Raw genomic sequence first — 14,198 nt, forward strand, 5'->3', positions numbered from 1 at the left:
AATTTCGTATTAATAAATGAAATATTTATAATAACAACATTAAAATTGTATTTATAAAAACTAATTTTTTTATATAAAAGTCATTATTGTATACTTTTTACTATTTTATCGAGACTTATAATAAATTACTTTAAAAAAAGTTACTTCAAAAGTAAACACTAGCGTCAGTAACTTTTTAAACAAATTATTAATTAACTTAAAAGCAACTGTATGCTACATAACTCATAAAATACCTCAACCTTTATTTAGTTTTAAACATAAATAAAATTCAATTAAGTTTTTATGTGGACAGTTTATAATCAGCTTAGTTATCAGTACTTTCGATATTCTCCTCGAGTGTTATTATAAACTCTGTGACCAACTTGGTAAAGGAACTTTAATAAACAGAAGTTTAAACTACTATACATAATTTTCAAGATAACATAAGAATAAATAGTTCAAATTGCGCTGCCCAATATTTTTTTTTACGAAGAACCTTTTAATCTAATCCTTTATAATTTCATTGCATTTAAATTCTTCACTATTAATCATCGATGTATTACATATTAGTTTCTATTTACTAACTATTTAGCAATTATAGTTGTGTTGATAGTATATATATATTTAAGAATATTTATAATATAAAGAAATCAAATAATTTTCGAATCGTTTACTCAGTTTCAATGTTTAAGACATATCTTAAGAACGAGATTAAGTACATAGCAAAAATTTTAAAGAATCACACAAAAAACACATTGTGACGTTTCGAATAAAACTGAATAATTTTAATTAGCCTATTTTAAAACCAACTTATGTACAAGTCAACTTATTTTTTGCTTTGTTGATTATGTTTTTTGTTTTATTTTATTGTTATTTTTTGTTATTAATTAGTAGTTTCTGTTCTTTTAAAATACATGTTTTGATTGTGGAGGCTAGAGTGCTGCCTTTTTTTTCTTTTATTTAATAATAAATATTTTTTTATTTTTTCGATTTCGTACTTTTTCAAGCAACATAAATGGCATTTTTTGTTGTTTTTCGTTTTTGTTTTGGTTCTGCAGAGTATTTCCCATTTTTAATTATAGTCTTTGTTTGCGTCTTTTAACTCCCAAGTATAGTTCGATAATTTGTATTGTGTCTTTTTTATTTGTTAGTAAAGCTTGCTTTGTGGTTGCTATATCTGTTTTTAAATGTTGTACTAGTAACTAGTGGAACCCACGTAAATCGTCTGTTTTTATAGTTAGCTCGGTAGATTATACTTTTTGTTAGGCAGTTATTGCTTAAAAGGCATTTTTCTTTCCTGCAGTTGCAGGTTTTTTTGTTGTTGTATGAAGTTTAGGCTGTTTAATATTTTGTTATTGTGTCTAAGAATTTTTGTTTTGAAACTTTCCATACAGCTATAAAAAATTTTGAGTGTGTTCTTGTTAAAAATTTTGTGGTATGGGTGGTTTGTGTCAAAGTGTTTATTTACCAAGTTTAAGAATTCTTTGCCTATTTTGGTTGCTACAGTTAAGGAAAAAGGTGGGTTGAAATAAACAATTTTTTTAATTTCTTTGTTTTTGTTGTTTTTTCATTTGCCTTTTGGTATGTTAGGTTGAATTTGTAGTTTGCGGTTTATTAATATTTAATAACTATTAAGGTTAGTATTATTTAAGAATATGTATAAAAATGGAATAAGGTAAAATAAATCAACTTTCATTGCCCAGTATTTTAATTTTTTTACTAAGAAATTTTTAGTTTAATCCTTTATGATTTTATTGCATTTAATTTCTTCACTATCTATTATCGATGTTTTACAAATTAGTTTCTACTTACTAATTAGCTTAGGAATAACAGTTGTGTCCATAAAGTATGCATATATATAGAAAAGAATCAAGTTAGGTAAACTAAATCATTTTTTACAGAGTCCACTTTAAGAGCTTTAAAATAGTTTATTACAAACTGTCCAATTAGAATAAAATAATTTGTTTTATACAAGCTATTGCTTGAATTTTTCAGCAAATTATATAAATTTAATAACTGCAGGCCGGTCATTTTCAGCTAAAATCAAATACTTGTAAAACTAATTAAAAAATCATTGGTAAAAATTTACAATTAGGCTTTCAGTTAAATAATTTCTTTATACTGGTGCTTATTTTTTATGACATTTTTTGTTTAGAATACTATTTTTGTACAGATTTTTACAAATATTTAAAAACAAGTGCTGCCAGCGAACAAACTTGATATAAAAAAATAGCCCGCGACTTATATAAGGTTGCTGACCCTGAACTAACTAAATTTTATAACTTGAAGTAGTCAGTTAGTACTCAACTCAGTATTAATTTTGTTTTATTATCTTTTAAAACTAACTACTACTTTTAAATTTAGTTGTAGTTCAGTCGTAAAATGTAAATTTAAATTTATACAATTTTATTGTTAAAAAAACCTTTTATTAATTTTATTAATAGTTATGATCTATTAAACTATTAAGCTAAAAAAAAATTATACATAACTCAAAAATAGATTACTTTTGTTAAAATTGTATAGTTTGAGTTAAATAGAACTGATAAGCTTAAGTTTTATAATTTAGCAGAAATTTGATATTATAGTAGAAGTTAAGTTTTATGTTAATAAAAAATAGGTACATAAAAAATTCTCAAAAAATAGTTTTTAATATTAAATTAACTTTTCAATAGAAATTTATTATATAATTAAATAACTATTTTGTTCTAATAACAAAAAATAATTAACGTTCTGGACAAGACGTTAAAAGGTATTCGAAGTGTGTGACTCAATTACCGAAAAGTTTTTTGTGCACCATGTCACAGGACCAAATATTTGAGCGTCTTTTTTTAGCGTGTAAAAAAGTATAATAATATTTTTAAGTAATTATTGTTGAGAATTTAAGGCAAACTACAAGTGTTCGTTTAAATTTCAAAAAAGAGTTTAGAATGTTAGAGTTGAAAATTATGAGTAGAAATCCAAGATTTATTTAAGATATATAAGGAAGAAGTTTTTGGTTATCCATTAATAAGTAGCGCTATTTAATAATTACTTAAATTAATGATTTAAGTTCGTTCAATCGGGAAACTTGCAAACTATAAATAAATCATAAAAGAGTTGTAAAAGCTAACATTGTAAGCTAGTAATGTATAATTTAGAAATGGCGAGTTTAAAATAAAAAAAGTTAAATAAGATAGTAAATCGATAAAAAAAGTTAAATAAGATAGTAAATCGAATAGTTTGGTATGATAATTTTTAGCTACACTATAATTAGAGATGTTTAGAAAAGTAATAGACCAAAATGTTTTGGTGGGTGTTATGGCAATCCAACAGGTATGCTTAATGCTGAATTAGTTAATAAAAGAGCTCTTCAATATCTGTAATTTAAAGATTGCATTGTTTAATATGAATAAGATAAAAAATGACTACATCCAGATTGATGCTTTTCATACTTTTATAAGCTTAAAAGTTATAAAATATAAGTTCTACTTTTGATTTTGTTTGATTTTTAAATTTGTATGAATTAAAATCTTCATAAGAAAAAAAAAAACTTTAATTTGCTTCTTTAACCCAAATGATTTTTGGAAGGTTTTGAGTAACGGTTTATTGCATTAAAATCAAATACATTTAGCTTTTCAATAGTTTTAGGTTATGTTACAAACAGAAACTACACATTTAGTTAATCTTGCTGTTTTTTTTCACTTCAAAAAGTGTCTTAGACTGAATTTTTAATGTTTAAAATAACTTTGATATATTTTTTTTTAATTTTTATGTTTTTCAATATTCATAATATATAAATAGTTTAATATATTAATAAGAATACAATATACATACAACATTAAGAACATGTTAAGGTGAACAAGCTAAATTAAAGAACACATTTAAGGTCTTGTAAACAAAGTTTTTTGAAGCTGTTTTGTTTAGTCTAAGTTGAAATCCTAATTGGATTCAATTACTTCAAAAAAGTTTGTGGCTAATTTTATTTCAATTTCAGTATTGTCCTGGACAAGAGGTTAAAAAGTATCTTAGTGGTGTGCAAAATGATAACCAAATTTTTTTTTTGTGCATCAGATCTTAGGACCAAACATTTTGAGCGCTTTTATTTGTTGTTCAATAAACAATATCTTTGTATATCAGCCCAAAGTGGTGATGCTGATTGTTACTTGAGGGCAATTTTATGTATTATAAATGATAATGAGATATGTTTGTTGTGTGCCTGCTCTGACCCTAACAAATCTGCTTTTTATAAACATTGGTCTAAATTCTAAAACATTTCTTCTTAATTTTAAACCAATTATCTTTTTACTTTTTAAACTATTTTTGAATTTTATAAGTTTGGCCAGTAATATTATTAAAAATTTTATCAAAGGATGTTTACTTTTGAACAATAATTGTATAAAATTTTTTTTTATAACATTATAATTTTTATACTTTAGTGATCCCAACATGCAAAAGCTTCTTAACTATTTTAGAAATGCTTCCTAAAGTTTTGAAATTTGTAGCTCAAAAACTAAAAATTAGATAGATATAAAGAAAAGTCTTAATAAACAAAAAAAGTTGACAATAAAGAAATTCTGTACATAAGTTTGTATCAAAGCTTTTTATAACAATGACATTATCTCAAAATTTGAACTATATTTTTATATTCTATAAAAAAAAACTTATAAGAGTTCATTTATAATCCTAAAAATAAAAAATAGCATAATATTTTGTGAAAAAAATTCCTTTCCTTTTCCCTATGTCCTAACTTCTGATTTAAAATCTGTTAAGGCTATAAAAGGGGTCCACCTTGTTTTTTATAAGTCATTCTTATTTTGCTTCAAATTTTATCTTAGCTATTAGACATTTTAAGTGATTTAGAAAATTTGAAATAACTTCATAACAAGTATAACAAGCAAGTTAGGTAAACTCAATGGGTTCCTAATGGAAAGTGCAAAAAAGGAAAAAAAAAAGACTTTCACTAAAGGTCTATCATCTCCATTTTAAATTAATTTGGTTAAAAGTTTTACAGTTAGAATATTACTACTACAGTAGACTACCGCTTAAGTACGCACTTTTTTTTGGTACGCACCCCGCCTTAAGTACGCACTTATTCAGAAAGATAAAAAAAAATTCTAATTTTTTTATATATTTTTTAGTTATAATATTATAATATATAAATATTTAAAAAAAAAAGCATCTCATCGTTGTGCACTTATACTATAAATGTTTCTACTGATATAAACTTTCTTACAAAAACAGTCCTGAAACGTATTTCTTTCAAATAAATAAAAATTTAACACTTTTTAGCTAATTGAAAATTATAAAAAATGTATTACTTTCTAAATTAAATGTTTAATAAAAATCTCAGCTGTAAAAAACAAAACTAGGTTTATTCTAAACTTAGCTTGACTAGCAATCTATAAAAATAAAAATAAAATCTTAGCTCTACTTCATCATGTCAAAAAGTGTGAGCTGCTTGGGTTTCTTTCTGTGCGAGTCCTGCTCAGATAAGACATTGACTTTCTATATTAAATGTATGTATTAATTATGTAGAAACTTTTTATATAAAAAATAAACCATTTTAAAATCTATTAAAACATTTTGCATATTAGAATTATGTATAAATTTTATTTAAAATAAAAACACTTGTTTATTTGGCTTAATTATTTGGTGGCTAGTTGTAAGAAAAAAACAAATAACTAAATTTCATATTATACTATGTCGTCAAAGAGTACGCACTACCCGTGCTAAGTACGCACTTTTTGGTTGGGTTCAATTTGCGTACTTAAGCGGTAGTCTACTGTATATGAATTCACTTGCATAAAACTTTCTAATTTTATAAAAGAGTTAAATAAATAAATATTTTTGTTTTTTAATCTGGAATATGTTTTTAAATAAAAAAATATGTGTTATTTCTTTTAAACTATTTATTTAAGGAATGCTTCCTAAAATTCTGAGGTCTCTAGGTTACAAATTAGAGTGAAGATAAATTTTTAGTAAATTCTTTAACTTTGGAAAAAATTGACAATGAAGAATTTGCGTCTCACATTTTTTCTGAAAAGCTTGTTACAAAAGTCATCATGTCTCTAAAGTTAAATATATTTCTCTTTTATATAAAATCTGGCTTGTAGTTTATACTTAAAGCTTTCTTAAAAGAACCAGTGTTAATTTTAGTAAAAAAAAAATTGAAACCCCTATGTCCTTAGTGTTTTTTAGTTTAATTTCAGTTTAACATATAAGCTTCTTTTAGTAACTTATTTGAAGTTCTTATTGTTATTATTTTAGTTTAGTAAGAAAAGATAAGAAATTTTATTATAATTTGTGTAAAATATTTTTATATATAATAAATAAACATTTATTTTTTTTACAAAATATGAATGTTTGTTTGAAGATTAAGTTAGAGTTATAGTCATTTAACTATTTAAAAATAATATTTAATAGTTTAAATTTCTATATTAGTTGTATTATTTTTCTTATATTAGTTTTTGTAGAAATCAACAACAATTAAGCATAAAGTATTCTTTGCTAAAGTAGATGAATTTAAGAAACTAGTAAATTGCAATTAGTCTTCCATCGTTATATGATGGCAGGTAAGGTGTTATTTTTAATTTAGAAATGTTTTCTTAAAAACCTTTAGTAACATATTAAGATTTGTTACCAAACTTTTTATATTTATAAACAGTTTAATAAGATGCTGTCATTTAATTAATAAATAAACTATGGTTTATGTTTTGTAATTACGATTTATGTAGTATACTGAAGCATAACTTTTGTTTAACAACTGTTACAAAGTTAAAAGTTTTATGTTTTCATTTATAGTCTTTTTATTACAGACTGGATTTTTTTGGGTACAACAGATATAAACAATGTGCTGTAAAGCATTTTAATTTGTACTCATTGGTTAGTGAATTTTGTTACTTACTTCCTTACTTTTCCACAGCTAGTGTTATTGATTAAATAAAACCCTACTGTAAAAAAAAACTCAATGTAGTGGTAATAGTTATTTGTAGTGGTAATGAGTTATAAACATTGAAGAAAAAATAGTCTTAATCAAATTATTATTGTTCAAGGATTTAGAAGTATCAAAGTTAATTATATTTGTTAATACAAGTTAAAAAAAAAAAGGTCAAAAATAAAATTTAATAGTATTAAATAAACAGTTATTTACTTAATACTTGCAATATACTAATAATATAATAGTACTAATATTAAACAAACTTACAGGTAATGGAAATATATGTTGAGTCGCTCACTGGTACTTGTTTTGAGTTGATTGTATCACCGTTTGAAACTATTTTGTCTGTTAAAACTAAAATCCAGCGCTTAGAAGGTTAGTAAGTTAACATTTTATTATATGAACTTCATCAGCTATATGAAAGTTCAATTTGTTAATAGTTATTGTAGTAAACATAACTTGCCTTTAGTTTAAATAATGTAAAACTAACATACTTTATTAGAGTCTAAAGTCTAAACTTTGAGTAAGTTTTACAAAATATACAAACTATACAGTTAGTTTTGTATAAAGTCTTAGTGTATACTCAGTCTACAAATAAATGTAACTGCACAATGTTAACCTATAAAACTTAAGTTTTTGAATTTAAAAAAAGAATAGTTTATCATTAAGATCTTTTTACAATGGGATTTACAGACTAATCTTATTAAACATATAGTTTTTATGAAAGCGGGTCAAAATTTCACAAGGTTACTAAATTGCACAAAGATACTTTTGCACAAAGACAATTTTGCACCAAGAGTGAATTTTACACAAGTTACAATTTTTGTACAAGAGTAAAAAAAAAACAAATATATAAAAAAAAAAAAAACTAAAAATTAAATTAATAAAAAAAAAAAGTTACTGACCAAGGGTAAGGGTTAGGGGTAACAGTGATAATAAAAGTAAAAAAAATAACTAATGAAAATTACTATTAAAAAAATAAAAATAACTAAAAATAAATTAATTAAAAAGAATAAAAAAGCTACCGACCAAGGGTAAGGTTTAGGGGTAACAGTGATAATTAAAAAAAAAAAGTTTAACCTGTGCAAAAATGTATCCGTAGAATACTTTCTGCTCATGTAAAAGTGTTTTAGTGCAATTTTATCCCCTTGTGCAAAAATGTCTACGTGCAAAAGTTTATATTTATTACTTTGTACAATTTTGTACGCTTGTACAAATTTGACAGCTTCCTGGTTTTTATTCTCTGGTATAATTAAAAATGACCAATAAAAAAAGTTTAGAATAATTTATTTGCATTTGTAGTATTCTATTACAACAATGTGTTTTTTATTTTGAAAATAAAGATACTTAATTCTTTAGGCCATTGGAGTGCCCATTTTTCTACAACTCTAACATTGGTCCTTATTTAAAAGCTTAAGTTATATGATATAAAATGTTTATCTATGGGAGATAATAGCTTTAATTAGTATTTGAGATTAAGTAAGTTTAATTAAAAGTTTTAGATTAGAACATATAAAGAATACATTCTTCATAGTCAATTTGCTCAAAACTAAAAAAAAAATGACTAAAAATCTATCTTTAGAACTATTTAGCAATTTTTTTACTTTTAGTTTTCATTAAGTCTTCTTTGCATTATAAAAAAAATATTATTGTGAAAATTAAAGATCCTGTCTAAAATATGTTAATATTTTTTAAGATAAGAGGAGTGAATTCATATTGTCTTGTTGACATTTGAAAAAGCTCCTCTTAAAATACAACAAATTTTGAAGTATTTTATAGTCAATTACCTGTTGTTTTCGTTAATTTTAGTTGTTTGATTAGTTAGATGGTAGATCGATTTTTGTACTGAATATTTGTAATGTACAATGTTCAATTCTTACGTCATATTGTTTTTGTTTTTTTTGTAAACTTTTGCATCTTTGTTTACCAAAGTGCTTTTTATTTTAAATTTGAACTGAAGATTAAAGACAATTTTTTTGTCTTTATGAAACATATGTTCCAGTATTTTTAAAATCGTCATTTTAATAAATTATTTAAAAGCCCTTTAAGTTAGCTCAGTAGAAGGTGTTCAAGTTTTAATATTAACCTTATTTTGTATATATATATATATATCTACATTGTAGGTTTACAAACTGTATAAGTCTTTCTTGTTGCTATAGAAAACAAAAAAATTTTCAATTAAAATGTAAAATAAACTAAATTATATACTTGCTTATAATTAGCATACTCATATACTAATTGTAAATCGTTTTGATTGATTAAAAAGTTGTTTTACTTCCCTCTATTCATGACAAATTGATACTTTTTAGTGTTTTAAATTTAAACAATTTTTTATGTTCCTAATTACATTAGTCTTTTAAAATTTTTTCAACACTTTATTATAGGATTCGATTCTCTAATTGGTAGGATAATTTTGGTGGTATGTTTTTTATAACAAGTCAGATTTGTTCAACACAAACTTTTGCACTTATTTACTTTGACGCTTTATTTTTTTCAAGCTAAGTACTTTTATAAAGTTATTAATATCTACAGAGATAGCTTTACTAATAGGAGCCTAAGTTTAAACAAAGTACAGTTTTATAAACAGGGTTCATTTAAACACATGCTGTTTAATTTCTACTTATATAATTTTCTATTTATACTTATATTGTAATTATTACAACAAAACTGTTAGCATAACCATTTTGTAGTTTATAAATTTTCTATATTTGTTAGTGTTCATTCTTCTTTTATTAAATGAATATTTGTTACTGTTACTTTTTGCTACTTTATTTTACTGGGATGAATAACTAATTTTAAACAATAATTAAACAGGTAAATAAACAATGGCGCTGATATATACTTTGAAATTATTTATGAATAAAAAACTAATATATATTAAAAATATGAGTGATGTTTGTAATCAGTGAAAAATCAATAAAAGTTATATTAATATCTTAAAGTCTCTAAATGTATACTTCAGCAAGTAGTTATGAAATAAGTATATCTTAAGTTTAATAAAAGTTAAAGTTTCCTTATGAATTATAGATTAAAATAGGTTAATATAATGTTTTTTTATAACAAAAAAAAAACCAAACATCAAAAGAGATTTTTAAAGTTTTTAATCAAATGAGTTAAAAAATTATCTACTATTAAACTATATTTATATTTCTATAGAAAACTTGTTGGTTTCTTCGTAGTTTATTAGTAGAACTTTGTTCTTAAGTCTGCATTAATTCATTTGTTTAAATAATAAAATATATATTGTACAGTTTTATAAAATTACGCTCCCCTCTGAGATATATTTTCTGATGCTTCTGACCCGTAATTTTTTCTGCTAAGTCTGACCTATCGACTAGATAAGTTTTTTTCCTACTATAGGTATCATCAATTAAAATAAACTAACTTTAAAGTCTAATAAAAATTTAATTTTAAAAATTACAACTTAATTGGATCCAAATATGGTTTTAGATTCAGCTACAGCTTGATTAAAAAAATTACAGTCTTAGTTTGAAAAACAGATCCGGACCATAATTTTTTGCATCCTTTAGATCACAATTTTTAAGGTTCAAGTTGTGTTTCATGTAAAGATACTATTCATTTTCTTTTATATTTGTATTTTGCATAATTTGACAGGATATAACAAAAAAAAGTTAAATAAGTCATAAATTTATTTATATCTTAAGTATGTTTTAACTATGTATTACGTAAGCTTTTAACTTAAACTGATAGGCAATTGCAATAGACAGAATTTTGATTTAAAAATGATATATATCTTTTACTAGAAATTAGATATCCTATTTTCTATCTTTACAATATTTTGTGTAATAAAATGTAGAGCTATTTAATCACTTCTTACAATTATTCCTATACACAGGGTTGCCACTTTACCTGGAATCCTGGAAAAACCTGGAATTTGACAATTTAAGCAAAAAAAAAACTAGAAAAACCTGGAATTTAAGAAATTTTGAAAAAATTTGGGAAAACCTGGAATTTTGAACAAAAAACCTTAAAAAACCTGGAATTTTTAAGAGTTTTAACATTTTCAGTAGTAAAATTTCGGTTTGACTCAAAAAAATTATCATATAGATCAAAAAAATTTGTCATCACTAAATTTTTTTTATTAAAAAATACATTTTAAGTAGCTTTTCACTATCTTTTCAATCTTTTTATACTATTTAACACAGTTTCTTACCTTAAATTTAACTTTAAACTAAAAATAGACCCAAAAATGTGTATTTTTAAAAACCTGGAAGAAATTAAAATCACCTGAAAATAATTTTGAAAAAATGAGTGGCAACCCTGTATACAGTGCTTATTCACTTATCCTGACACGTTGGGCAAGATTTTTCTGTAAACATGTCCAGATAACCAAAATTCCGGATAAGTACAAAAATTGAATTTTTTCTCAAATAATTAAACTTCTGCATATAATGCAATGCATAATAAAAGTGTTATGGTAAAAACAAATACATAGTAACTGTGAGTAATATATAATAAAATAATAAATAATAAAAGCTAAATTTTAGGTTAATTAATTTGTTATTCTAAGGTAGAAAAACATCAGACTTTCTAACCTTCTGCAACGATATACGTTTTTTGAGGATCAATCAAGTAAAATTCTTCATTTTTAATTCCATCTGCCGTAACTATTAATTTTTTAAAAAGATTTATTTTTGATTTGGAAAAAATATAAATTGAATTTATCTTTGAACTTTTTTTTTGCATTAAAAATATTACAAAGCCTTTACTGAACTGCTCCATTATAAAAGACTTTGGCACATTGTTTTTTACCATTTTTAAAAATTTTAGGTTGTTTTTAATGGTTAGTACAACTCGTTCTTTTTTAGAACTGTTGTTCATTTCTAAAACTTGGTATGTGTGTCAAACTTTTATAACTTTAAAAAATATATATATAGTCATGCACCTCATCTTAAACAAAAAGTTTATGAGTTAACAACTTTTGTAAAATTGTTTAAATAAAAAATAAAATAACTGTTTTACATTCATTTTCTAAAAAACTCAGAGTTTAATTATCTATAAACAAAAAGCTTTGAGAGTTTAAATAAAAAACTAAAAGTTATGTTTTAAATAACATTGTTTTATAAATTGCTAAACTGACTTACTTTACATGCAAAGGTTTCTGATAACTAAACTAATATTGAACAAAAATAGAATGTAATGTTTAGTAGTATTATTACATCATAATAATGAACAAAATTGAAAAATTTATAAAATCACTTAAAATTTTCTTACAGCATCGAAGATTAAATATTTGTATCATACACAATGTTAGTGTTTACTGTTTAATATTTAAAGTTTTTTGAATTTTCTTATGGCCGAAACTGTCCAGATAAGTGAGCGTCCGGATAAGTGAATAAACACTGTATTATGTTATACAGAAGTTTGTTGATGTAGCTATCATTACCTTCCATATTTTAAGTTTATAAAGTAAAATATCTTAATCGAATAAAATTTTTATAATTTAAGTGGAAATACTTGTATAATCATGTTTAAGTTTTAAAGATTTGGTTTACTTTATATTTTATTTAAAAATAATTAAGAGTAATTTAATAATTGTCTGTTTTAAAATTATTCTGAATTTATCTATGTAAGTTGTTATAGATTTGGTTTAATGAGTTTAAAATATAAATTTAATTTATAATTGTCTGTTTTAAAATTGTTCTAAATGTTGAAATAAGTTCTTTAAAGGTATTCCTGTTTCTCAACAACATTTAGTATGGCAAAATAACAAGTTGGATGATGATACTTCTTTAAAAGATCATGGGTGTGTATTCAATTGTTAATAATTGTTAAAGTTCTGTATTTAAACAAAATACGAATAAATTATAATTGTTCATATAACATATTTTAAATCATATTTTAAACAAAGTTGCCAAAGATCTAGAATCTTGGAAAAACCTGGAATTTGACAATTTAGGCTAAAAATCCTGAAACTTGAGAACTTTTGAAAAAAACCTATAGTTTTGAACATAAATCACTTTAAACCTTGAAGTTAAAAAAAAAGTAACATGTATGTAATGAAATTTAAAATTGACACAAAACATCTATCGGTAAAGGTAAAAATTTTTGTTATAAAAAATTTTTTTAAAATTAAAAAACACATTTGAAATAGCTTAACAGTACATTTTAAATATTGTTATACCATTTAAGAAAGTTTTTTTAATCTCTTTATTTTTAACTAAAAATATACCTAAAAGCTAAAAACCTGGGACGGAATTCAGATGATCTGTAAGAATATTTTTTTTAATATTTGGCAACTTTGTTTAAATCTTAAAGCTGCTTTATGCATTTTTCTTTTTTAAATTAGAACAAACATATACTGTTTTTAGTAATATATTGTAAATTTTAATTTTGCTAACAAATTAAAAAATATTTCAATAGAATTACTACAGGATGCACATTGAAATTAGTACTTGCTATGCGCGGAGGTCCCATAAATACTAGAAGAAGTAAGTGTAGTTAAAAACATTTTTACTTAAAATAAAGCAATTAATATAACTAAGTAAGAAAAAATTCGTTAGACTTAAATGTGCTGTTTCAGCTTTTTGTATAAAAGCTTTAATTATCTATCTCTTTGATTTTTATTACTGTCTCATAATTTAATATTTAAAAAAAATGTCATAGCTCAACTAATATAAAGAATTACAAATTATAGAAAAATTGCAATAAATTATAACAATTTTACAAACATTTAACCACTAAAGTTAGTTTAAGTAGTGCGTCTTCTGATTTCTTAAACAGAACTAAATAAATAGACTTGATAAAAAAGTTGTTAATTAAGTCAGTTGCTGTATTTTGAAAACCGGCAATTTTTTTGTTTTAAACTTATTTTGTACTACTTTTGTATTATTATTCAAGCTGTTATTTATAATTAAGCTCATGTTATAACTTAGATTTATATTTATGTGTTGTGTTATACTGTTTATTTGTAAACTCTAAATATTTATTACTGTAAAGAAGTATGTTTATGCGCATGTCAATATAAAATTTTTGTTGCTAAAATTTTATTTTTTTTCCAAAACATTTACTTAGCATAGAAGAGTAGACTTTAGACTTATAATGTTAAAAATAAAAAAACAGAACCGTTTAAATTGTAAATTAGCTGACCTCAAATTGAAGTTTTATTATCTTATCTAAGAAAAAAATTTACAAAATACCTAACTTTTTTTGCATATTTTATGTAAACTATAGCTTTTTTAAGTAAAAAAGTGTTATTATTAACCAGGGGCGTGTCTAGACGCTTTTCAATAGGGGGTTCACAATTTTTTTGTTCTTAATTTGCCGCTTAAGTACGTATTTC

At 23.4% G+C, this 14,198-nt stretch overlaps 1 protein-coding gene across 1 annotated transcript in view; it reads left to right on the forward strand.

The window, feature by feature from the left end:
- The first annotated feature begins 6,429 nt into the window (after positions 1 to 6,429).
- LOC145834172 (AN1-type zinc finger protein 4-like) overlaps positions 6,430 to 14,198 on the forward strand; it is a 30,513-nt gene continuing 22,744 nt past the window's right edge. The window contains exons 1-5 of the mRNA XM_082941540.1: positions 6,430 to 6,530; positions 6,774 to 6,840; positions 7,165 to 7,270; positions 12,587 to 12,662; positions 13,280 to 13,347. Of these exons, the coding sequence (XP_082797666.1) occupies positions 7,168 to 7,270; positions 12,587 to 12,662; positions 13,280 to 13,347 (247 nt within the window). The 5' untranslated portion in view covers positions 6,430 to 6,530; positions 6,774 to 6,840; positions 7,165 to 7,167. The remainder of the gene's footprint in view (positions 6,531 to 6,773; positions 6,841 to 7,164; positions 7,271 to 12,586; positions 12,663 to 13,279; positions 13,348 to 14,198) is intronic.

The sequence above is a fragment of the Thalia democratica genome, chromosome 4 (genome assembly GCF_965202585.1).
Source record: "Thalia democratica chromosome 4, ktThaDemo2.hap1.1, whole genome shotgun sequence".
NCBI lineage: Eukaryota > Metazoa > Chordata > Thaliacea > Salpida > Salpidae > Thalia > Thalia democratica.